The 26,844-nt window shown below is 46.3% G+C and overlaps 1 protein-coding gene across 1 annotated transcript; it reads left to right on the top strand.

Moving 5' to 3' along the window:
• The first annotated feature begins 21,408 nt into the window (after nucleotides 1-21,408).
• LOC147977045 (prolycopene isomerase 1, chloroplastic-like) lies at nucleotides 21,409-22,061 on the top strand. Its single transcript, XM_087521062.1, has 2 exons — nucleotides 21,409-21,738; nucleotides 21,848-22,061. Exons 1-2 carry the CDS (start codon nucleotides 21,569-21,571, stop codon nucleotides 22,059-22,061), a joined length of 384 nt encoding a protein of 127 aa, XP_087377188.1. The 5' UTR covers nucleotides 21,409-21,568.
• Nucleotides 22,062-26,844: the final 4,783 nt, after the last annotated feature.

Genomic DNA, 26,844 nt, shown 5'->3' with positions numbered 1-26,844 from the left:
GGTCCCCTTCCACACTTGGCCCATGCTGCCCTCCGGAGCTTGTGGCCCCACTTGGTGGACCCTCGGGACCCTCCCGGTGGTCCCGGTACGTTACCAATAAACCCCGAAACTTTTCCGGTGACCAAAACAGGACTTCCCATATATATATCTTTACCTCCAGACCCTTCCAGAACTCCTTGTGACGTCCGAGATCTCATCCGGGACTCCGAACAACATTCGGTAACCACATACAAACTTCCTTTATAACCCTAGCGTCATCAAACCTTAAGTGTGTAGACCCTACGGGTTCGGGAACCATGCAGACATGACCGAGACGTTCTCCGGTCAATAACCAACAGCGGGATCTGGATACCCATGTTGGCTCCCACATGCTCCACGATGATCTCATCGGATGAACCATGATGTCAAGGACTTAATCAATCCCGTATACAATTCCCTTTGTCTATCGGTATGATACTTGCCCGAGATTCGATCGTCGGTATCCCGATACCTTGTTCAATCTCGTTACCGGCAAGTCTCTTTACTCGTTCCGTAACACATCATCCCGTGATCAACTCCTTGATCACATTGTGCACATTATGATGATGTACTACCGAGTGGGCCCAGAGATACCTCTCCGTCACACGGAGTGACAAATCCCAGTCTCGATTCGTGCCAACCCAACAGACACTTTCGGAGATACCTGTAGTATACCTTTATAGCCACCCAGTTACGTTGTGACGTTTGGCACACCCAAAGTATTCCTACGGTATCCGGGAGTTGCACAATCTCATGGTCTAAGGAAATGATACTTGACATTAGAAAAGCTTTAGCATACGAACTACATGATCTTTGTGCTAGGCTTAGGATTGGGTCTTGTCCATCACATCATTCTCCTAATGATGTGATCCCGTTATCAATGACATCCAATGTCCATGGTCAGGAAACCGTAACCATCTATTGATCAACGAGCTAGTCAACTAGAGGCTTACTAGGGACATGGTGTTGTCTATGTATCCACACATGTATCTGAGTTTCCTATCAATACAATTCTAGCATGGATAATAAACGATTATCATGAACAAGGAAATATAATAATAACTAATTTATTATTGCCTCTAGGGCATATTTCCAACAATTAGAGTAGTGTAGCATGTTACTGCTTTCCGTTAATCCTATTCTGATGCATAGCTTGTCATTGTTGCTACACCTGTTGATACCTTACCTGCAATCCTAAATGCTTAGTATACGATGCTAGTTTATCATCAGTGGCCCTACATTCTTGTTCGTCTGCCATGCTATACTATCGGGCCATGATCACTCGGTTGTTGATCACGGGTATATACTATACATATTACACATGATATATGTTGTGAATAAAGTCGGGTCGGCTCGTTGACTACCCGCGGTTGATTCATGAATTGGGGGCTGGAAGGACATGTTGGGGAACGTAGTAATTTCAAAAAATTTCCTACGCACATGCAAGATCATGGTGATGCATAGCAACGAGGGGAGAGTGTGATCTACGTACCCTTGTAGATCGACAACGGAAGCGTTTGGTTGATGTAGTCGTACGTCTTCACAGCCCGACCAATCAAGCACCGAAACTACGGCACCTCCGAGTTTTAGCACACGTTCAGCTCGATGACGATCCCCGGACTCCGATCCAGCAAAGTGTCGGGGAAGAGTTCCGTCAGTACGACGGCGTGGTGACGATCTTGATGTACTACTGTCGCAGGGCTTCGCCTAAGCACCGCTACAATATTACCGAGGACTATGGTGGCAGGGGGCGCCGCACACGGCTAAGAATAAGATCACGTGGATCAACTTGTGTGTCTCTAGGGTTCCCCTGCCTCCGTATATAAAGGATCAAGGGGGGTGTGTGGCCGGCCTAGGAGAGGCGTGCCAGGAGGAGTCCTACTCCCTCTGGGAGTAGGATTCCCCCCCCCCAATCCTAGTTGGAATAGGATTCGCGGAGGGGGGAAAAGAGAGAGGGGGGCCAGCCCCCTCTCCTTGTCCTATTTGGACCAAGGGAGGGGAGGGGCGCGCGGCCCATCTTGGGCTGCCCCTTCTCTTTTCCACTAAGGCCCACTAAGGCCCATATAGCTCCCAGGGGGTTCCGGTAACCTCCCGGTACTCCGGTAAAATCCCGATTTCACCCGGAACACTTCCGTTATCCAAACATAGGCTTCCAATATATCAATCTTTATGTCTGGACCATTTCGAGACTCCTCGTCATGTCCGTGATCACATCCGGGACTCCGAACAACCTTCGGTACATCAAAACGTATAAACTCATAATATAACTGTCATCGAAACCTTAAGCGTGCGGACCCTACGGGTTCGAGAACAATGTAGACATGACCGAGACACGTCTCCGGTCAATAACCAATAGCGGGACCTGGATGCCCATATTGGCTCCTACATATTCTACGAAGATCTTTATCGGTCAGACCGCATAACAACATATGTTGTTCCCTTTGTCATCGGTATGTTACTTGCCCGAGATTCGATCGTCGGTATCCAATACCTAGTTCAATCTCATTACCGGCAAGTCTCTTTACTCGTTCCGTAATACATCATCTCGCAACTAACTCATTAGTTGCATTGCTTCCAAGGCTTAAGTGATGTGCATTACCGAGAGGGCCCAGAGATACCTCTCCGACGATCGGAGTGACAAATCCTAATCTCGAAATACATCAACCCAACATGTACCTTTGGAGACACCTGTAGAGCACCTTTATAATCACCCAGTTACGTTGTGACGTTTGGTAGCACACAAAGTGTTCCTCCGGCACACAGAAGTTACATAATCTCATAGTCATAGGAACATGTATAAGTCATGAAGAAAGCAATAGCAACATACTAAACGATCGGGTGCTAAGCTAATGGAATGGGTCATGTCAATCAGATCATTCAACTAATGATGTGATCCCGTTAATAAAATGACAACTCTTTGTCCATGGTTAGGAAACATAACCATCTTTGATTAACGAGCTAGTCAAGTAGAGGCATACTAGTGACACTCTGTTTGTCTATGTATTCACACATGTATTATGTTTCTGGTTAATACAATTCTAGCATGAATAATAAACCTTTATCATGATATAAGGAAATAAATAACAACTTTATTATTGCCTCTAGGGCATATTTCCTTCAGTCTCCCACTTGCACTAGAGTCAATAATCTAGATTACAAAGTAATGATTCTAACACCCATGGTGCTTTGGTGCTGATCATGTTTTGCTCGTGGAAGAGGCTTAGTCAATGGGTCTGCTAAATTCAGCTCCGTATGTAACTTGCAAATCTCTATGTCTCCCACCTGGACTAGATCCCGGATGGAATTGAAGCGTCTCTTGATGTGTTTGGTCCTCTTGTGAAATCTAGATTCCTTTGCCAAGGCAATTGCACCAGTATTGTCACAAAAGATTTTCATTGGACCCGATGCACTAGGTATGACACCTAGATCGGATATGAACTCCTTCATCCAGACTCCTTCGTTTGCTGCTTCCGAAGCAGCTATGTACTCCGCTTCACATGTAGATCCCGCCACGACGCTTTGTTTAGAACTGCACCAACTGATAGCTCCACCATTTAATGTAAACACGCATCCGGTTTGCGATTTAGAATTGTCCGGATCAGTGTCAAAGCTTGCATCAACGTGACTGTTTACGATGAGCTCTTTGTCACCTCCATATACGAGAAACATATCCTTAGTCCTTTTCAGGTATTTCAGGATGTTCTTGACCGCTGTCCAGTGATCCACTCCTGGATTACTTTGGTACCTCCCTGCTAAACTTATAGCAAGGCACACATCAGGTCTGGTACACAGCATTGCATACATGATAGAGCCTATGGCTGAAGCATAGGGAACATCTTTCATTTTCTCTCTATCTTCTGCAGTGGTCGGGCATTGAGTCTGACTCAACTTCTTCAAAATCTTGTCAAGGTATGTGCTTTGTGAAAGTCCAATTAAGCGTCTTGATCTATCTCTATAGATCTTTATGCCTAATATGTAAGCAGCTTCACCGAGGTCTTTCATTGAAAAACTCTTATTCAAGTATCCCTTTATGCTGTCCAGAAATTCTATATTATTTCCAATCAGTAATATGTCATCCACATATAATATCAGAAATGCTACAGAGCTCCCACTCACTTTCTTGTAAATACAGGCTTCTCCGAAAGTCTGTATAAAACCAAATGCTTTGATCACACTATCAAAGCGTTTATTCCAACTCCGAGAGGCTTGCACTAGTCCATAAATGGATCGCTGGAGCTTGCACACTTTATTAGCTCCCTTTGGATCGACAAAACCTTCCGGTTGCATCATATACAACTCTTCTTCCAGAAATCCATTCAGGAATGCAGTTTTGACATCCATCTGCCAAATTTCATAATCATAAAATGCGGCAATTGCTAACATGATTCGGACAGACTTAAGCATCGCTACGGGTGAGAAGGTCTCATCGTAGTCAACTCCTTGAACTTGTCGAAAACCTTTTGCGACAAGTCGAGCTTTGTATATAGTAATATTACCGTCAGCGTCAGTCTTCTTCTTGAAGATCCATTTATTCTCAATTGCTTGCCGATCATCGGGCAAGTCAACCAAAGTCCATACTTTGTTCTCATACATGGATCCCATCTCAGATTTCATGGCTTCAAGCCATTTTGCGGAATCTGGGCTCACCATCGCTTCTTCATAGTTCGTAGGTTCATCATGATCTAGCAGCATGATTTCCAGAACAGGGTTACCGTACCACTCTGGCGCGGATCTCACTCTGGTTGATCTATGAGGTTCAGTAGTATCTTGTCCTGAAGTTTCATGATCAGTATCATTAGCTTCCTCACTAATTGGGGTAGGTGTCGCAGAAACAGTTTTCTGTGATGTACTACTTTCCAATAAGGGAGTAGGTACAGTTACCTCATCAAGTTCTACTTTCCTCCCACTCACATCTTTCGAGAGAAACTCCTTCTCCAGAAAGTTTCTGAATTTAGCAACAAAAGTCTTGCCTTCGGATCTGTGATAGAAGGTGTATCCAATAGTTTCCTTTGGATATCCTATGAAGACACATTTCTCCGATTTGGGTTCGAGCTTATCAGGTTGAAGCTTTTTCACATAAGCATCGCAGCCCCAAACTTTCAGAAACGACAACTTTGGTTTCTTGCCAAACCATAGTTCATAAGGCGTCGTCTTAACGGATTTTGATGGTGCCCTATTTAACGTGAATGCGGCCGTCTCTAAAGTATAACCCCAAAATGATAGCGGTAAATCAGTAAGAGACATCATAGATCGCACCATATCTAGTAAAGTACGATTACGACGTTCGGACACACCATTACGCTGTGGTGTTCCGGGTGGCGTGAGTTGCGAAACTATTCCGCATTGTTTCAAATGAACACCAAACTCGTAACTCAAATATTCTCCTCCACGATCAGATCGTAGAAACTTTATTTTCTTGTTACGATGATTTTCAACTTCACTCTGAAATTCTTTGAACTTTTCAAATGTTTCAGACTTATGTTTCATTAAGTAGATATACCCATATCTGCTTAAGTCATCTGTGAAGGTGAGAAAATAACGATATCCGCCACGAGCCTCAATATTCATTGGACCACATACATCTGTATGTATGATTTCTAACAAATCTGTTGCTCTCTCCATAGTACCGGAGAACGGTGTTTTAGTCATCTTGCCCATGAGGCACGGTTCGCAAGTACCAAGTGATTCATAATCAAGTGGTTCCAAAAGTCCATCAGTATGGAGTTTCTTCATGCGCTTTACACCGATATGACCTAAACGGCAGTGCCACAAATAAGTTGCACCATCATTATCAACTCTGCATCTTTTGGCTTCAACATTATGAATATGTGTGTCACTACTATCGAGATTCAATAAAAATATACCACTCTTCAAGGGTGCATGACCATAAAAGATATTACTCATATAAATAGAACAACCATTATTCTCTGATTTAAATGAATAACCGTCTCGCATCAAACAAGATCCAGATATAATGTTCATGCTCAACGCTGGCACCAAATAACAATTATTTAGGTCTAATACTAATCCCGAAGGTAGATGTAGAGGTAGCGTGCCGACCGCGATCACATCGACTTTGGAACCGTTTCCCATGCGCATCGTCACCTCGTCCTTAACCAATTTTCGCTTAATCCGTAGTCCCTGTTTCGAGTTGCAAATATTAGCAACAGAACCAGTATCAAATACCCAGTTGCTACTGCGAGCATTAGTAAGGTACACATCAATAACATGTATATCACATATACCTTTGTTCACCTTGCCATCCTTCTTATCCGTCAAATACTTGGGGCAGTTCCGCTTCCAGTGACCAGTCTGCTTGCAGTAGAAGCACTCAGTTTCAGGCTTAGGTCCAGACTTGGGTTTCTTCACTTGAGCAGCAACTTGCTTGCTGTTCTTCTTGAAGTTCCCCTTCTTCTTCCCTTTGCCCTTTTTCTTGAAACTAGTGGTCTTGTTGACCATCAACACTTGATGCTCCTTTTTGATTTCTACCTCCGCAGCTTTCAGCATTGCGAAGAGCTCGGGAATAGTCTTATTCATCCCTTGCATATTATAGTTCATCACGAAGCTCTTGTAGCTTGGTGGCAGTGATTGGAGAATTCTGTCAATGACGCAATCATCTGAAAGATTAACTCCCATCTGAATCAAGTGATTATTATACCCAGACATTTTGAGTATATGCTCACTGATAGAACTGTTCTCCTCCATCTTGCAGCTATAGAACTTATTGGAGACTTCATATCTCTCAATCCGGGCATTTGCTTGAAATGTTAACCTCAACTCCTGGAACATCTCATATGCTCCATGACGTTCAAAACGTCGTTGAAGTGCCGATTCTAAGGCGTAAAGCACGGCACACTGAACTATCGAGTAGTCATCAGCTTTGCTCTGTCAGACGTTCATAACATCTGGTGTTGCTCCTGCAGCAGGCCTGGCACCCAGCGGTGCTTCCAGGATGTAATTCTTCTGTGCAGCAATGAGGATAATCCTCAAGTTACGGACCCAGTCCGTGTAATTGCTACCATCATCTTTCAACTTTGCTTTCTCAAGGAACGCATTACAATTCAACGGAACAACAGCACGGGCCATCTATCTATAATCAAACATACATGAGCAAGATACTATCAGGTACTAAGTTCATGATAAATTTAAGTCCAATTAGTCAAACTACTTAAAGAACTCCCACTTAGATAGACATCCCTCTAATCCTCTAAGTGATCACGTGATCCAAATCAACTAAACCATGTTCGATCATCACGTGAGATGGAGTAGTTTCATTGGTGAACATCACTATGTTGATCATATCTACTATATGATTCACGCTCGACCTTTCGGTCTTCGTGTTCCGAGGCCATATCTGTATATGCTTGGCTCGTCAAGTATAACCTGAGTATTCCGCGTGTGCAACTGTTTTGCACCAGTTGTATTTGAAGGTAGAGCCTATCACACCCGATCATCACGTGGTGTCTCAGCACGAAGAACTTTCGCAACGGTGCGTACTCAAAGAGAACACTTCTTGATAATTTAGTGAGAGATCATCTTATAATGCTACCGTCAATCAAAGCAAGATAAGATGCATAAAAGATAAACATCACATGCAATCAATATAAGTGATATGATATGGCCATCATCATCTCGTGCTTGTGATCTCCATCTCCGAAGCACCGTCGTGATCACCATCGTCAACGGCGCGACACCTTGATCTCCATCGTAGCATCATTGTCGTCTCGCCAATCTTATGCTTCCACGACTATCGCTACCGCTTAGTGATAAAGTAAAGCATTACAGCGCGATTGCATTGCATACAATAAAGCGACAACTATATGGCTCCTGCCAGTTGCCGATAACTCGGTTACAAAACATGATCATCTCATACAATAAAATTTAGCATCATGTCTTGACCATATCACATCACAGCATGCCCTACAAAAACAAGTTAGACGTCCTCTACTTTGTTTGTTGCAAGTTTTACGTGGCTACTACGGGCTTAAGCAAGAACCAATCTTACCTACGCATCAAAACCACAACGATAGTTTGTCAAGTTGATGCCGTTTTAACCTTCGCAAGGACCGGGCGTAGCCACACTCGGTTCAACTAAAGTTGGAGAAACAGTCACCCGCAAGCCACCTATGTGCAAAGCACATCGGGAGAACCGGTCTCGCGTAAGCGTACGCGTAATGTCGGTCCGGGCCGCTTCATCCAACAATACCGCCGAACCAAAGTATGACATACTGGTAGGCAGTATGACTTATATCGCCCACAACTCACTTGTGTTCTACTCGTGCACATAACATCAAACCATAAAACCTAGGCTCGGATGCCACTGTTGGGGAACGTAGTAATTTCAAAAAATTTCCTACGCACACGCAAGATCATGGTGATGCATAGCAACGAGGGGAGAGTGTGATCTACGTACCCTTGTAGATCAACAACGGAAGCGTTTGGTTGATGTAGTCGTACGTCTTCACGGCCCGACCAATCAAGCACCGAAACTACGACACCTCCGAGTTTTAGCACACGTTCAGCTCGATGACGATCCCCGGACTCCGATCCAGCAAAGTGTCGGGGAAGAGTTCCGTCAGCACGACGGCGTGGTGACGATCTTGATGTACTACTGTCGCAGGGCTTCGCCTAAGCACCGCTACAATATTATCGAGGACTATGGTGGCAGGGGGCACCGCACACGGCTAAGAATAAGATCACGTGGATCAACTTGTGTGTCTCTGGGGTTCCCCTACCTCCGTATATAAAGGATCAAGGGGGGGGTGTGGCCGGCCTAGGAGAGGCGCGCCAGGAGGAGTCCTACTCCCTCTGGGAGTAGGATTCCCCCCCCCCCAATCCTAGTTGGAATAGGATTCGCGGAGGGGGGAAAAGAGAGAGGGGGGCTGGCCCCCTCTCCTTGTCCTATTCGGACCAAGGGAGGGGAGGGGCGCGCGGCCCATCTTGGGCTGCCCCTTCTCTTTTCCACTAAGGCCCACTAAGGCCCATATAGCTCCCAGGGGGTTCCGGTAACCTCCCGGTACTCCGGTAAAATCCCGATTTCACCCGGAACACTTCCGATATCCAAACATAGGCTTCCAATATATCAATCTTTATGTCTCGACCATTTCGAGACTCCTCGTCATGTCCGTGATCACATCCGGGACTCCGAACAACCTTCGATACATCAAAACGTATAAACTCATAATATAACTGTCATCGAAACCTTAAGCGTGCGGACCCTACGGGTTCCAAAACAATGTAGACATGACCGAGACACGTCTCCGGTCAATAACCAATAGCGAGACCTGGATGCCCATATTGGCTCATACATATTCTATGAAGATCTTTATCGGTCAGACCGCATAACAACATACGTTGTTCCCTTTGTCATCGGTATGTTACTTGCCCGAGATTCGATCGTCGGTATCCAATACCTAGTTCAATATCATTACCGGCAAGTCTCTTTACTCGTTCTGTAATACATCATCTCGCAACTAACTCATTAGTTGCATTGTTTGCAAGGCTTAAGTGATGTGCATTACCGAGAGGGCCCAGAGATACCTCTCCGACGATCGGAGTGACAAATCCTAATCTCGAAATACGTCAACCCAACATGTACCTTTGGAGACACCTGTAGAGCACCTTTATAATCACCCAGTTACGTTGTGACATTTGGTAGCACACAAAGTGTTCCTCCGGCACACAGGAGTTACATAATCTCATAGTCATAGGAACATGTATAAGTCATGATGAAAGCAATAGCAACATACTAAACGATCGGGTGCTAAGCTAATGGAATGGGTCATGTCAATCAGATCATTCAACTAATGATGTGATCCCGTTAATCAAATGACAACTCTTTGTCCATGGTTAGGAAACATAACCATCTTTGATTAACGAGCTAGTCAAGTAGAGGCATACTAGTGACATTCTATTTGTCTATGTATTCACACATGTATTATGTTTCCGGTTAATACAATTCTAGCATGAATAATAAACCTTTATCATGATATAAGGAAATAAATAATAACTTTATTATTGCCTCTAGGGCATATTTCCTTCAGGACATTCTTTCCCGACGGCCCTCTGTGTGGATCTTTGTGGCGAAGCGACAGGGCAGGTTGAGACCACCCAGATGAGAGGTGGGCCTGGCCCTGGACGGCGTTCGCGGTGACTTCAAGATAACACGCTTAACGAGATCTTGGTATTTGATCTGAGTCTGGCTACTGGCCTATACGCACTAACCATCTACGCGGGAACAGTTATGGGCACTCGACGTCGTGGTATCAGCCAAAGCCTTCGTGACGTCAGTGACTGAGCAGTGCGCGCCGGGTTGGACCACGCAACGCAACTTCCTTTGTAATGGAGGTTGCTAGGTCTGCTCACCGGCCGCGTACGCAACGTGCAGGTGTGCAATGGGCGATGGGCCCAGACCCCTGCGTGCATAGGATTTAGACCGGCGTGCTGACCTCTCTGTTGTGCCTAGGTAGGGCTGCGACGTGTTGATCTTCCGAGGCCGGGCATGACCCAGAAAAGTGTGTCCGGACAAAGGGGATCGAGCGTGTTGGGAAATGCGATGCACCCCTGCAGGGAAGTTAATCTATTCAAATAACCGTGATCTTTGGTAACAGGATGACTTGGAGTTGTACCTTGACCTTATGACAACTAGAACCGGATACTTAATAAAACACACCCTTCCAAGTGCCAGATACAACCGGTGATCGCTCTCTCACAGGGCGACGAGGGAGGATCGCCGGTTAGGATTATGCTATGCGATGTTACTTGGTGAACTTACCATCTACTCTCTTCTACATGCTGCAAGATGGAGGTTACCAGAAGCAAAGTCTTCAATAGGACTAGCTATCCCCCTCTTATTCTAGCATTCTGCAGTTCAGTCCACATATGATACCCTTATTCCTTTTGATACCAATGCATACATATGTAGTGTAGCTCATTGCTTGCGAGTACTTTGGATGAGTACTCACGGTTGCTTTGCTCCCTCTTTTCCCCCTTTCTATACCCGATTGCTGGGACCAGATGATGGAGCACAGGAGCCAGACGCCACTGTCGATGACGACTACTACTACTCGGGAGGTGCCTACTACTACGTGCAGCCCACTGACGACGACCAGGAATAGTTTAGGAGGATCCCAGACAGGAGGCATGCGCCTCTTTCGATTTGTATCCCAGTTTGTGCTAGCCTTCTTAAGGAAAACTTGTTTACTTATGTCTGTACTCAGATATTGTTGCTTCCGCTGACTCATCTATGATCGAGCTCTTGTATTCGAGCTCTCGAGGCCCCTGGCTTGTAATATGATGCTTGTACGACTTATTTTATTTGTAGAGTTGTGTTGTGATATCTTCCCGTGAGTCCCTGATCTTGATCGTACACGTTTGTGTGTATGATTAGTGTACGATTGAATCGGGGGCATCACAAGTTGGTATCAGAGCCGACTGCCTGTAGGAATCCCCCTTCCACACTCCTTGGCCGAAGTGGAGTCTAGACATTACAAAAACTTCTACTAACATGGTTGTGTGCCTTACGGGCCCACGTCGCCATCTGGGTGGTATTAGGATCTTTTACTCCTCGATCCTTACTCTGGGACTCTGAACTCTCTTCTACTCGGGCTAAACGATTTTACTAACTCTAACATTAGGATCCCGTGACCACGTTCACCCCAAAGTTGGATAAGCCCTAGTTATTTTTTAGAGTAGTATTTGAACATTATCCACATTGTCATTTGACTCCTGTGAAAACATCTTTGTTTTCAGATGGAACCCACAAGATAGGTCGTGCGCCACATGACGGCCATTGGTGCCTCAGGATCACTTGCTGTGTTGGTTGAGATGATGACCTATCTGGGTTATCGCTGGCACCCTGAGTACACCGTCTATGAGGAGTATCAGGACTTCAACCAGGAGCAGTACCGTGCCATGGTCCACCTCTACTCTCGGGACTATGACTCCACTACCATGTTGCACACTGCTCACGGTGTTGGGGTGACTATCGACATGGCGGTCCATGATGCTGCTTATGCTTCTCTGACACATCTTCGTGGAGAGTATCAGGAGTTGGACACCTCCCCTTTCAGGCACATTGCTATCGCATCCGATGTTGGTGCGGAGGGATACTACACTGCTGCCTACTCCACTGTCACCCGAGAGCCCTTCTACCATCAGAACCTAGTTCTGCATGTTGATGGGCTAGATAGAGCTAACCGAGCTCTTCGCCACAAGTTGTACACCACTCGCCAGCACTTGTACCATGCCTGACGCTGTTGCACCCCTCTGTCCGGTCTGGTGATCTGTCGCGTTTTTTGATCTACCCTGACAGGATCGTGATGCCCCAGGGCATAGGCTGGCCAGATGTGGGAGGCTACTCTCCTGCACTTGGTCCTCTCCTGCCACCTGCGCTTCGCGTTCCGCACCAGAGTATCCACGGACCCCAGGCTACTCGCGTGGAGGACTTCCCTTCACGTCACTACCAGCTGTCAGGCTACACCTACCTCCACTGTTCCTCCTGAGACTGATGTAGGTGTCACAGCCCTAGAATTTGATTGCAACTAGTTTCATAAGAATCCATGCATCATGTCTATATTTTTTTGAAATTTGAAATGGGGATGACAAGCCCTAGCACTAAATGAAATGCAATTAGGATCAAAATAAAAATCTTTTCAATGATCCTGAAATGCCCTTCTAAAATGTTCATCATCTGTGCCTTGGTCCATAACCTCTGCCAAAAATGGTGCTCACTTTTCTAGGACACTTTGGATCTTTGAGTTAAATCTTAAAGTATTTGCATTTGGACATTTAAATGATATAAATATTTTTAGATGTCCAAATAATCTTGGAAGTATTTTTGGGCTGTTGGAATTAATTTCCGAGGTGCCCATAAATATTTTCAGCATTTTATAAAATGGTTTAGTATTTTACTAAATCAAAACAAAACAGAATAAATAGAAAACAGAAATGGAAAAGAGAGAGAGAGAGAGAGAGAGGAAACCTTACCTGTGCAGCCCACCTGGAGCCCAAGTGGCCGGCCCAGCCCACCTGGCGACTTGCCAGTCATCTTCAACCTCTGCCAGTAGGCAGAGGGAGAGACTTCGCACGCGGCCGAGCGCGCCACCTCCTGCTTCGCGCTGGCTAGCCTTCCCCGAGTCCACCTGCACGCCCAGGAGATGAGGGTGGCCCCCTCTCACTTTCCCCTCCTTCCTCTGCTTCGCCCCCTTCCTCTGGCCTCTCCTCCTCGCGCCGCCGAGCACACCCGAGACCACCGACGCCGTTCGCCGCACTCACCGCCACCCCCTCACCTCTCCAACGCGGCCACGAGCTCCGCCTCATCTACCCCTTCCTCCTCGACGATTCTCCCGGCCTCGGACGCGCTGCTTCATCGTCACCATCGCCGTTTCCGTCGCCGGCCACCGAAGCTCATCGCCGTCGATTCGGGAGCTACCGGACGTCCCCGACCTCGCCCTCGCGCTCGTTGGACTCGCTGTGAGCACCTGCATCTAACCCCCCTAACCCCGCTGCTTCTTGCTCGCCGTAGCCGTCGCCCCTTGCTGCCGCAGCACGCCGCCGGCCGAGCTCGCCGCCAACGCAGCTCCGGTGACCATTTGGTCACCCTGGCGACTCCAACACGCTCGTAGCACCCCGTAGAGCAGCCCCAGCGCGTCAGTTGGCTCGCTTGCGAGCTGCAACACCGAACCCGCAACTCACCCGAGCCCCGCCGCCGCTTGACCTCGTCGCCGGCGCTTCCCCGGCCACTCCCCGGCCGCGCCACCACCACGGTTGGATGCGGACGAGCGTCCGCATCCCGTAGCTGTGCTCCGCGCGTTAAACGGTGCCCTGTAGGTGCAACCCGCACCTGCACTAACCGCCGGCGAGTTGACCCCGCTGACCACGTTTGACCACGGGTGGGCCCAGTTTGACCCCTGGGTCAATGACAGGTAGGGCCCAGCCCTGCTAACTAATTAGGATTAGTGCTAATTAATATTTTAGTTAAACAAATTACACTGACACGCGGGACCCGCTGCCAGGTTTGACCTGGTCGACGCCTTTGACCTGCTGACGTCACCCCGACGTCATGCTGACACAGTATATGCTTCTGGGATTTTAAATAAGTCAGAAATGATTTATTTATTTTCAGAAAATACCCAAAACTTCTAAAAATCATAGAAAATCAACCGTAGCTCCAAATGAAATAAATTATATATGAAAAATTATCAGAAAAATTCAAGGAATCTGTTTAAGGCATTTTCATGCATGTTAGAACAACTTATGGCTGCTGTTTAGGCCAAATCATATAATGGCATTTAAACCCTCACATATGGAGTTTGAATTTGAACCTAAGGTTCAAACCAACTCCATTTAAGATGTTGCTAGTTGCATTAGCTCAAAACACATCATATTGACATGTCATGATCATGCATCATATTGTGCATTGCATTGATTGTGCTCTTCCTTGTTTGCCGGTAATTGTCCCCTCTCGGTAGACGCTGCTCCGATGCTGTGACCGTTGACACTGATGAAGACTCAATGTTATCTTCAGAAGTGCCAGACAAGCAAAAGCCCCTTGTTCATTCCAATACAATCCCACTCTCTCACTCCTGCTCTCTTTTACTGCATTAGGACAACAACGATTCAACGGTTACATGATGCGGTAGTTGAACCCCTTTCCTCTGCATGACCTGTCATTGCCACAGTAAATAGATGAAAACCACTAGCATGAGTAGGAGTTGTTTGAGCCCTGATATGCCTACTCATTCATGCTTGTTTGTCATGCCTGCTATTGCTTAGAGTTGAATCCGGTCTGATTCATCAGGAATGAATTGGAACGTGGTGAACATGACCTACCGTTGAGAGCTAAGTGTGTGAACATGATTTGGTAAAGGTAGCGGTGAGAGGCCATGTAGGAGTACATGGTGGGTTGTCTCATTGCAGCCGTCCTCAGGAACTGAGTCCTGTGTTTGTGATCCATGAACAGTTACTACCACACATTGGGTTCCGGTAACTCGGCCCCTCTCGGCTTATTAATCAACTCGATCTCTGTCCAGGAGTTGCAACTAGTTTCTGGTGTTTGTAGGTAGTGTTAGTAGTCTACCAAGTGGCACCCGGTACAGGTGGGCTTGGGACAGACTAGGCACCGTGGCACGGTGTACCAAGTGGCACGCGGATGGTGGGCTTGGGAACCCTACACACATCGTTTGGGGCCGTGAGCGACACCCCGGCCGGATCTCCTTGCGGATGGAACCCGAATAGGCAATAAACCTGGACTAGAGACTTGTTGGTTAGTCAGGTCGTGGCCGACACCCTCGCCCGGCTTCCGCTTGAAGGTTGCCGAGGTACATGACGTGTATAGGGCGGTAAGTGGCGAGAGCGTGCGTGAAGAAGTACACCCCTGCAGGGTTATCATTATCTATTCGAATAGCCGGATTCCTCGGATATGGAAACTTGGACCCCTTGCATAGTTCATAGACAAGTGAAAGTGGATACTCTAAAACTCGCAAGATAAGCGTGAGTGCTATGGATGGCCTTCTCGTAGGGAGACGGGAGCGGATCCATAGTGGTGTATTGATATGGTGAATATGTGGACTCGTGTGCGCCACCTCAAAGAGTTACTTGCAGTCGTAGTTCAGGATAGCCACCGAGTCAAAGCTGGCCTGCTGCAGTTAAACTCCACCACCCCCTTTGTTGATACCGATGCATATGTAGTTAGTTCTGATGTAAGTCTTGCTGGGTACATTTGTACTCACGTTTGCTTATTTTATATTTTGCAGAGAGACTTCAGTCCCGCTAGTAGGTCCGCTTGGACTTCGACGTTTAGCTCGTTATCTCAGCTACGATCTTGTACCTTGGGAGGGTCTTGTAGATAGTCAGGCTTCTCAGCCTTTTTCATTTGTAGATGTCTGTACTCAGACATGTTAAACTTCCGCATGTGCTTTGACTTGTATGCTCTGGATGTTGGGTCATGAGACCCATGTTTGTAATATCTCGCTCCTCGGAGCCTAAGGAATAAATACTTGAGTCGTAGAGTTATGTTGTGATGCCATGTTGTATTTACACATGTCGGGCATATTGTGTGTATGATTGAAATGCTTGGTATGTGTGGGATCTGACAACCTAGTTGTTTATCCTTGGTAGCCTCTCTTATGGGGAAATGTAGTCTTGTGCTTCCATGAGCCATAGTAGTCCGCTACAGCCCGGTTCACCGGAGTCCTGCTAGCCCAGCACTACTGCTCAGGACACTTGAATGGCCGGCATGTGTTTCACTTCGTTCCTGTGTCTGTCCCTTCGGGGAAATGTCACACGGTGACATCCGGAGTCCTGCCTAGCCTGCTACAGCCCGGGTTACCGGAGTCCTGTTAGCCCAGTGCTACAGCCCGGATTCGCACGCTGCTGACCGACATGCTCGATGTTGATTCATGTATGCCTGTCCCCATAAGTTAGTGCCACCTTGGGTTCATGACTAGTCATGTCGGCCCGGGTTCTCTGTCATATGGATGCTAGCGACACTGTCATATACGTGAGCCAAAAGATGCAAACGGTCCCGGGACCTGGTAAGGCGACACCCGTGGGCATACCGTGCGTGAGGCCGCAAAGTGATATGAGGTGTTACCAGCTAGATCAATGTGACTTGGAATCGGGGTCCTGACAGCTTTGGTATCAGAGCTGACTGCATGTAGGATTACCAAGCCAAACTGGTCGAAGTTGAGTCTAGAAATGCTTTAGTTATGTAAGGGAATTGATTGGGGAAGGGAACGTAAGGTTCTTTTTACTTCTTATACCTCACGGCCTTCTGATCTGAGTCAACCTCTTCTCTTCTACGGGGATTAAGAACTAGGCCTTCCCATCTATCTATCAGGATGACGAGTTACTATGATATAGACTTGTAGGATTGATGTATTCAAGCCTCTGTTCAGTTTCTACTACTTCTATGTGTTCTTAGTTGATCTCAGAACATTGATATTGTGATGTTGAGTGGTTATGCCACCATTTTGCAGGATGTCTCAAATCATTTTGAGCATTTACAGTCGTTATGCTGTCCGAGTCATCCCAGGTTTCTAAGTAGTCCGATACATTTGCAAACCCCTTCCTCCTGTTCCTGATGTCCATTTGGGCCAGATTAATCACACTAATCGGTGAGTTGAGGTACTTTGTTGCCTCGACATATATGTTGGAGCTATTACTATGACCCTAGGTGTTTTAGGGAGTCACCTAGTGATCTAGCCATGTTTTGTATCCCCAGTGTGTGATTCTGGCCATTATTCTCGAAAGCATCCCGTGATGCCATGTAGTGGTAGGTATTCTATCCATGGGTTCCTGAACCCGAGATTCACCCTACTTACCTCATGATGATAGTGTTTGATAGTTCCTTTAGGATATTAGTAACCTTGCGACGGCCCTCGAGGTCCGTGGTATTTCTTCCTTCCAAATACCATGAACCATTAAGGCAGAAGTTCTTTGAACCAAAATATCACAATCAGAGTACTCTTGAGGAGTTCTCCATTCATAATTGTGATTCTGTCAGTTCTACCTTTCTGCATGGGTTATCCGGAAGAAACCTGTTGAACTTGATTCGACATACTAATCTATGCATCCACAACTCAGGAAGTTATGTGTTCCTTTGAGTTGTCCCTCTTTAGTTGTGCATTCGTGTTATCGGTGCTTATTTTTCTCGTGGTCCGTTGAGCCGTTCTATTTCAGAATGACTAGGAGAAACAAACTCCAGTACCTCATCCATATCTAGGATTGGATCAAAGCAGTTGTATTCCGCAGATCAAAATGCCAATCCAGCTTTTGATTATGATCTACCCTGAAGTATTGCCCTCTTTATGTCAGGAATATCTTAGGAATTGCACAACCTCCTATGAACTCTTGATACAGTGATACTTCTCGCCATCATCATTCATTCCTCGGTCCCGTGCTGTCGTGACTGGAATGCCGACAAATGAATCGTGATGTGTGAAATCAATACTCCGAGCAACTCGTTGCTTGGTAGTAAATGGAAAATTTCTCATTCTTGGCGTGTTGGTTATTGAACTACCATTCTAAGATTGATCATGCTACCTAGTCCATATTTCCGGGTGCACTCATCGACCAAGGAGTTAGGATTGTGACAATCCCTCGCTCCTTGATCATATCGTCTTGCCTGAAAAGCAAGATTGTTCTCGAGCTTAATAACATATCGGTGGTTCGTGATTTTCCGAATATCTTCTCGGAAGTATTACCCGATTGTCACCTGACCGCTATGTTGAGTTCGTGATCAAGTTGGTTTCTTGTAAACCACCCCTTCTCCAAGAATCTGTGTTGGATACCCCTGAGCTAGTTGGTTAAGCTAAACAACAACTTGGAGAGTTGGAAGATAAAAAGCTTTGCCGAATTTGGTTCTTTCCGAAGGAATATCTTTGTGTTTGTGTGTGTGTTGAAGAAAGATGATATCTTCACCAATTGGTCCTCGTGATCAGTTGTTGGATCTATTGTCTTGTCAAAACTTTGACTTGAGTATGGGCTATTGTCAAGTCAAATCAGAACCAACGATGTTCGTAATGTTGTCTTACTCGTGGTTGATCCCCCGAGCATACACCATTACATCTTCTGGTCTGACCAATGCTATCACCGTGTTCACATGATGGTGGAAGTCCAGTGATATGGGAATTCCGATGAGTTGTTGTTGAGCCCATCAGCAGCATTTTGTCCCCCCCATGATTCATGTCGAACATCAACCTAGTGTTGGAAACTTTGTAAGCAATGCCTTCGTGTTTCGTTCATGAAGCTTATATCATTGTTAGACACGAATCATCGTCCGGTCTGTTGGTTAGCTCGTCTGTTAGGTTGACGTGTGGGCTCTGCATCGAATCCTGGATTGGTAATTCTTTTTCCAAGTTCCTCTTTGTTGTGCTGACATGCATAATATTTTTTTCATGTTCCTCTTTGATATGCTGACATGCAGGACCCACGCGTGTATCGAATGCTGATGTGGCACAGGGCTGGGCAGCAGGTTGTAGTAGGAGACGTAGCTAGGACCATATTGGAGCATATTCTCGTATTTGAGGACCACAGTGAAGTACTCCATGAATTTGAGGACCATCATGTTACACGCCGGAGAGTACAGGGACTGTAGATGTAATTATCTCCATATGAGGCACTCGGATACATATTACTCCCTTCGTCCCATAATATAAGAACGTTTTTGACACTAGTGTTAAAAACATTTTTATATTATAAGACAGAGGGAGTAATTTTCATCGACCACTTGCACTAGCTTTTCACCACTCAAATCATGAAAGAGCGCGACAACCGACAAACAATCACTTGGACCGTCATGGTCATCGTTGTTTCATCCCCGGTGGCCGAGAGGCCAGAGGCATACATGGTGGTCAACCGGAGTTGGTTTGGAGGGCTCTGCTGCGCGGGCCTCCTTGCGAGTATCTTGAAAGAAAATATTTTCTCAAGAAATTTAGATAAAAAGTATCCTCAGCAAACGAATATTCAATTTTTTAGCCTGGACCCATCTGCACTCAGTGAACAGTATTATAACTATGATGCGTACATATTATTATAACTGTGATGTGTGAAATAAATCAATTTCAGATCAGTGACCTCCACAATAAATTGTTTCCGACTCATCTCCGCTCTCACAATACAAGGGGTACATTATTTCTTCACCCACTTTCCCACCCATATTAACATCCACTTCCCTATATAAACCCTCCACTTGTTTGGTTGTGAATTTCATATTCTACACTCAACGCTTAACCTTAGCATGAATACAATATGTTTTCTTACACAACACAAAATTAGATGATTAGCTACAAGAGTGTAACAATGTTATATATACATTTAATGTCTAAAATAGCGGTTCCGGTCAAGAACATGGTGAAAAGCTCTGAGAATGAAAGGCATCGGGATAAATGATATGTTGGAGGGTGAGAAAGTGGGCCAAAGAAATGACAACTCGTCCAGAAGTGTCTTCTCATATTGTATGATATTACGATATGTTAGGATCATCGATAGACTCATGCCTTGGCTTCCTTACAAAGCTCCTAGTTGCATTCAAGACGCCGGTACACCATCACACAAACCATCATTATGCCGCGATATTTTCTGTCATGTTTGTGGCCTTTATTTTAGGCTTAACATAGGTCCGCCGAACGTACAGTGACACGGAGCTGATCTGGGTAGCCCTAGTGGTCTTCGTGCGAAGTCACCATTGTACCTTTGATCAGTCCTCTTTGATCTGGCCATCGGCGAGTTCCGGACTTCTCCTTCGAAGGAAACCAATGACTGACATATATGGCACTTTTTGGACACCTTGTTTGGATTGGGTCCGGTCGTGTGCACCCGCAATATCAGCATAACCAGCTTCAGCGGGGTATCACGAAGCTCTGTTTTTGTTGACACCTTGGGACATGTTTGCATTAAGATTTTCAAAGGATCAATGCATGCATAGAATGCCATGGCATGATTGGAGGGCCTGCAAGCGGCATTGTCTGGGTCTCGCAGGTGATGAAGACTTCGCTTCACAGGCAGTTGTTCAGACCTTGCTTGCGGGATATGTTTCCGTCCAGACCGGACGCGAGTTCCTGTGAGTCTAGCGGTACGTGACTTGTAGATGTAGCCTTGGCAAATGGGGGCGGCAGCATTGGAGGATTTCATTGTTGGTGGTGCTCCTTTGAGTATCAAGTCGTGCTTTTCAAGTTGAAAACCCAATGTCTGGCCTTTATTGATTGTGTCTGACAGTGGCCTTGTTGAAGGCATTGTTTCCAGGGTGAAAACCATCTTTGATTGGGCAACGACAACACTTGTGCATTGTTTCCTTTGTGGAGGCATTGTTTTTGAAGAACCTTCTTTGTAGTTCGGGTGCTGTCTTTGGTGGTGGTTAGAGTGCTAGTACTTCAGGTGATTGATCATCATGTCAGGGTCATTTTTTCTCTTTTTCTCTTCTTATTTTGTTTTTTAGCCGTGTGCATCCTGGATGCTTTTAAGCATCTTGTTGGTACAGAGACTGGGTGTACTTGGTATCTACTTGATATTAATATATTTCGCTTTTCAAAAAAGGTCCGCCGAACACGACTTCATTATCTGTTTCTTTTTTTAACATCAGTATAGACGCAAGCACTGATACATATGCGCATATACTCATCCCTATGCGCCTCGTCGTTGAAGGGAATGTCTCCTCCCACTGAAAGCGCATCGTCGAAAATACTGAAAGAAATTTAGAAATAATGCGAGCGCTGGGATACCACTATCCCTCTAACCATCCAACCACATATTGGTTTCTGTTTCTGATGCCCTGTTAACTGGCTTCTTGTAAAAAATACAATTCATTCTTTATTCTTGTTAAACAGCTTCATTTTTAAATAAAAATCGTTTTTCAATTCTCGTGGAAGATTACGAAGCCAACTAGCAGCAGCAGAGGCGAGAGAGCTCAGCCGCAAGTGGAGAGAGGCCACTGAGGCGCCACGTGTACCCAGCCGCTGCCTCACTCACGAGCTCCACTCCCGCTCCCTCTTCCCCACCCAAACCCGTGACATTGCCGTGCGCGCCACCGGCGACGAGACCGCCGGCCTAGATGGCTTCCTCCGCGCTGGCCTCCCCGGCGCCGCGCCCTGCGCCACGCGGCAACCGCCACCCTCGCGCGTGCCCGGCAGCCGCCGCCGCCGCCTCTCCAGTGCCGCGCCGTCTCGGCGCCGCCGCGCGCTGCCGGGCGGTGGCCGCCCCCGCCGGCCCCTCGCCACCCGGGTACGTATTAATCATTACCCCACTACTCGCACCGGCTCTTCGCCGTTCGAACCGTGCCAGAGGCTCAGAGCTCATCAGGCAATCGTCGTCGTCTTTACGTTTGGTTCAGGGTGGCGGAGAGGCCGGAGGCGGACGTGGTGGTGATCGGGAGCGGGCTCGGGGGCCTCTGCTGCGCGGGGCTCCTGGCGAGGTACGGGCAGGACGTGGTGGTGCTGGAGAGCCACGACCGGCCCGGCGGCGCCGCCCACTCGTTCGACGTCAAGGGGTTCCACTTCGACTCCGGCCCCTCGCTCTTCTCCGGAATAGGCGGCATTCTTTCTTGACCAAGTGATCGCTGAAGACGGAGAATACTATGTGGACCATGAGTCCGTATGATTATATTTGTAAGAGATAATTATTGTATATATGTAGCCGGTAGTGTCGGATAGATATACGAGAACTTGTTGTTCGACCAATCTCTCAGAGAAGGAGAGGTGGTCGATATCACTTCTCTCTGTATGCATATATGTTCATGACGATCTTCTGTTTCCTTCGTTTTCTTACTAGCTAACTAGCGTGTCTAGTCCTCTCTATACGTATGTATAGTACGTAGCGTCGACCAAGCACGGACGTAAGAGAGGACACTTCTCTCTATTAATTATAGCTAGCTAACACAATATATGAAACACCTAAATTAACCCCCCAAAACCCCCCAACCCCCCCCCCCCTTAAAAAAAACAAAAACCCCAGCCACAGAAATGCTGACGCGTGGATGCCTATTGGTCCCGGTTGGTGCCACCAACCGGGACCAAAGGGTCTCCTGCCTGGGCTCTGCGCACTGCCCACGTGGAGGCCCATCAGTCCCGGTTCTGGATTGAACCGGGACTAAAGGGTCGGGGCATTAGTACCGACACTTTAGTCCCGGTTCAGGAACCGGGACTAAAGGCCCTTACGAACCGGGACTAAAGGCCCTTACGAACCGGGACTATAGGCCCTTTTTCTACCAGTGTGTGGTCGTGTTGCAAATATCCTCAGTCACATTCATGGCTTTGTCCAGGCTTAAAAAAAATCGCAGCCCACCCGTGGCGACAATCCTATGCCCATGTCTCTTTTTTTCACCAGCTTTCATTATTATCTAAACTTTTCTTACAGTTGATTGCAAAATCATATGAAGCTCGTGAGGTGGGAGAGGCCGACAAGGTGCTAGTTGTCCCCTACCGCTACCTCAATCAAGCGAGCACTGCCCTGCTCTTCGGGGGTGTTTGGTTGAGAAGTCGTAGGACTTTTTCTAGTCCCAGGGACTAATCAAAAAAAGACTCTTTAGTAGAGTCTTTTCTAGTCCCTGTAGAAAAAGTCCCTCCCGTTTGGTTCCTAAGGACTTTTTCTAGTCTCTGGGACTAAAAAGTCCCTGAACCAAACACCCCTTTCGTCACCCAAACTCTAGTCCTAGACGCGCACGCGGGCACCACCTCCGATTAACACGCGAACGTGATGAGACAGCCGGCCTAGATGGTTACCGCCACACTGACCTCCCCCAAGTTGCACCTTCGTACACACCAGCACTCCAGACCGGTGAGGCGCCATGTGTTCCCAATCGTTGTCTCACTCACACGCTCGACACTGCGCTCCATTTTGTCTTCTGATTATCTCGCCCACCTAAATTCAAAACCTTATGGCACATGGCACCTTCACATCAACGACGACTAGTCCGTCTGCCAAGATGGCCTTTGCTCCACTGCCCTGCACGCGATAGCACCACCACCACCACCCTACCATCGCGCATGGACAATAGCCACCACATCTTCTCCGATGTGTCCCGTATCATTCTCATGGAGCATATAGCAAAAAACTACCACATTATGAGCTATGTCTATAAAAAAACTACCACTTTTTTTTAATTTTTCAAAACACCATCACTATTTTGGTTGGATGTTCCAAAAAACTCAGGTAAGTAAACCACTAAGTTTTAAGTGAACTTATGACAGCTCGCATCCACTCATCAGGTTGACCGTTATCTTTGACCGCTAGGTTCACTAGTAGAAAAAGGGTCAAATGTGAAGCATATTAGTGCCGGTTTGAATTTAAGCTGACACTAATGTGACCATTAGTGCCGGTTCCAACGGCTAGGCGGGCGGGCATCATTAGTACCGGTTCGTGGGCAACCTTTAGTACCGGTTCATGTCACGAACCAGTACTAATGAAGCCAGTGCGGCTGTGGTCAGGCTAGGGCCCCCACGAAGACCTTTAGTACCGGTTCATGGCATGAACCGGTACTAGAGTTTCTTAGTAAGATGATTTTTAGTCGCACCTCGCCAAGAGAGAGGTAGTATGAGCTGTTTATAAGCCGTGAGTGCAGAGACAATGACGAAGAGGCGCAATGCTCACCTGCACGTTGATTAGCTTCAAGCCCTTTCGGAATAGCATAGATTGCACTGAGCTATGTGCAGTGCAGTCTACACTATTCCGAAAGGCTTCAAGCAAATTAATCAGCATTGCACCTCTTTTTTATTTTTAATAACTTATTTGAACTCTGGACTTCTTGTGTTCCGTTTGCAGCATTCAAAGCGACGTCATCAATTTCCAACATGTTCTGACATCATTTGTTGTTTTTCGGTCATTTACCTAATTGTTTAGAGAGCTAAATGACCGTGAAATTGAAAATCACTACAAAATGAACTGTGAAAATGTTGAAACTTGACATGGTATCATCATTTCACCTGCATAGCATGTGTGAAAGAGTAGAGAGGGTCACGGCAAAAACTGGACGCACTTTGTATACAAACTGGACAATCTCTTTCGGAGTATCAGGGTTTCGGACGAGAACTCATCTGTTACACGGGCACTTCAATGTTTTTTAAACTTATTTGAACTCCAGATTTCTTTTGTGTTCAGTATGCAGCATTCAAAGCGACGTCATCAATTTCCAACATGTTCTGACATCATTTGTTGTTTTTCAGTCATTTACCTAATTGTTAAGAGAGCTAAATGATTGTGAAATTAAAAATCACTACAAAATAAACTCTGAAAATGTTGAAACTTGCAATGGTATTATCATTTCACCCGCATAGCATGTGCGGAAGAGTAGAGAGGGTCACGGAAAAAACAGGACGCACTTCGTGTACAAAATGGACAAACTCTTTCGGAGTATCAGGGTTTTGGACGAGAACTCATCTGTTACACGGGCATTTCAATGTTTTTTAAACTTATTTGAACTCCAGACTTCTTTTGTGTTCAGTATGCAGCATTCAAAGCGACGTCATCAATTTCCAACATGTTCTGACATCATTTGTTGTTTTTCAGTCATTTACCTAATTGTTTAGAGAGCTAAATGACCGTGAAATTGAAAATCACTACAAAATGAACTATGAAAATGTTGAAACTTGGCATGGTATCATCATTTCACCCGCATAGCATGTGCGAAAGAGTAGAGAGGGTCACGGCAAAAACTGGACGCACTTCGTGTACAAACTGGACAATCTCTTTCGGAGTATCAGGGTTAATTTCGGATGAGAACTCATTTGTTACATGGGCACTTCAATGTTGTTTAAACTTATTTGAACTCCGGATTTATTTTGTGTTCAGTATGCAGCATTCAAAGCGACGTCATCAATTTCAACATGTTCTGACATCATTAGTTGTTTTTCAGTCATTTACCTAATTGTTAAGAGAGCTAAATGACCGTGAAATTAAAAATCACTACAAAATGAACTCTGAAAATGTTGAAACTTGCAATGGTATTATCATTTCACCCGCATAGCATGTGCGGAAGAGTAGAGAGGGTCACGGCAAAAACTGGACGCACTTCGTGTACAAACTGGACAATCTCTTTCGGAGTATCAGGGTTTCGGACGAGAACTCATCTGTTACACGGGCAATTCAATGTTTTTTAAACTTATTTAAACTCCGGATTTTTTTTGTGTTCAGTATGCAGCATTCAAAGCGACATCATCAATTTCCAACATGTTCTGACATCATTTGTTGTTTTTCGGTAATTTACCTAATTGTTTAGAGAGCTAAACGACCGTGAAATTGAAAATCACTCCAAAATGAATTCTGAAAATGTTGAAACTTGCAATGGTATTATCATTTCACCCGCATAGCATATGCAAAAGAGTAGAGAGGGTCACAAAAAAAACTACTCAGAAATAAATATAAGAAAATAAATAAAGCAGAAAAGAAAAAAATTATATAAAAAATTACTCAGAAATAAATAGAAGAAAATAAATAATGCAGAAAAGAAAAACTATATAAAAAATTTGTTGGGGCGCTGTCCAGTGGGCCTGCCAGACCTAGGGTGTGCAAATGCAGGCCCAGAAGGGCCAGCAGACTCATAGGGCAGCGCGCCCTAGTTAGGCCCAAAAGCCTGCTATATAGAGAAGTTCGAAGGAGCAGTCGCGGCTGGGTTTATAAACCAGTGCGGCTGCCCTTTGCTCGGCGAACTGGGACTAAACATTGTGCACCGCCGGTGGCAGCGCACAACCATTAGTACCGATTGGTGGCTCCAACCGGTATTAATGATTGGGCCTTTAGTACCGGTTCGTGGCACGAACCGGTACTAAACGGGTCGTTTCCCGCCCCTTGGCCTAGCGAAAATTGGCATTTAGTACCGGTTAGTGGCTCCAACCGGTACTAAAGACCCCTCCTATATATATGTCACTTACGAAAAATTCAGTTTCATCGACCACCACTTCTTCTCGATCCAACTTCTTCGCCGCGCCCGTCGCCCATCGCGCGCCGCCCTCACTGCCCCCGCCGCCCGTCGTCGCCGTCACCGCCGTCGCCCCCGCCACCCGTCGTCGCCGTCATCGCCGTCGCCCCCGCCACCCGCCGTCGCCGTCACCGCCGTCGCCCCCGCCGCCCGTCGCCGCCGCCTCACCCGCCGCCCGTCCGCGTCGCATCGCCCGCTGCCGCCCATACGCCGCCGTTCCCCGTTGGTACACACACACACACACACACACAGAGAGAGAGAGAGAGAGAGACACACACACACACATTGTTTTTACTTATTTTCTATTTTCTGTTGTTTAGATTAATGTTAGATAAATTACGTAGATAATAATGTTGGAATGTTAATGTTAGCTAGATGAATTATATGGAAAAGATGTTAAATATTAATGTCAATTTTAG

This window comes from Triticum urartu, chromosome 4A (assembly GCF_056163025.1).
Source record: "Triticum urartu cultivar PI428250 chromosome 4A, HENAU_Tu73, whole genome shotgun sequence".
Taxonomy (NCBI): domain Eukaryota; kingdom Viridiplantae; phylum Streptophyta; class Magnoliopsida; order Poales; family Poaceae; genus Triticum; species Triticum urartu.
The sequence above is the reverse complement of the archived record's forward strand: the minus strand, read 5'-3'. Positions and strand labels throughout refer to the sequence as shown.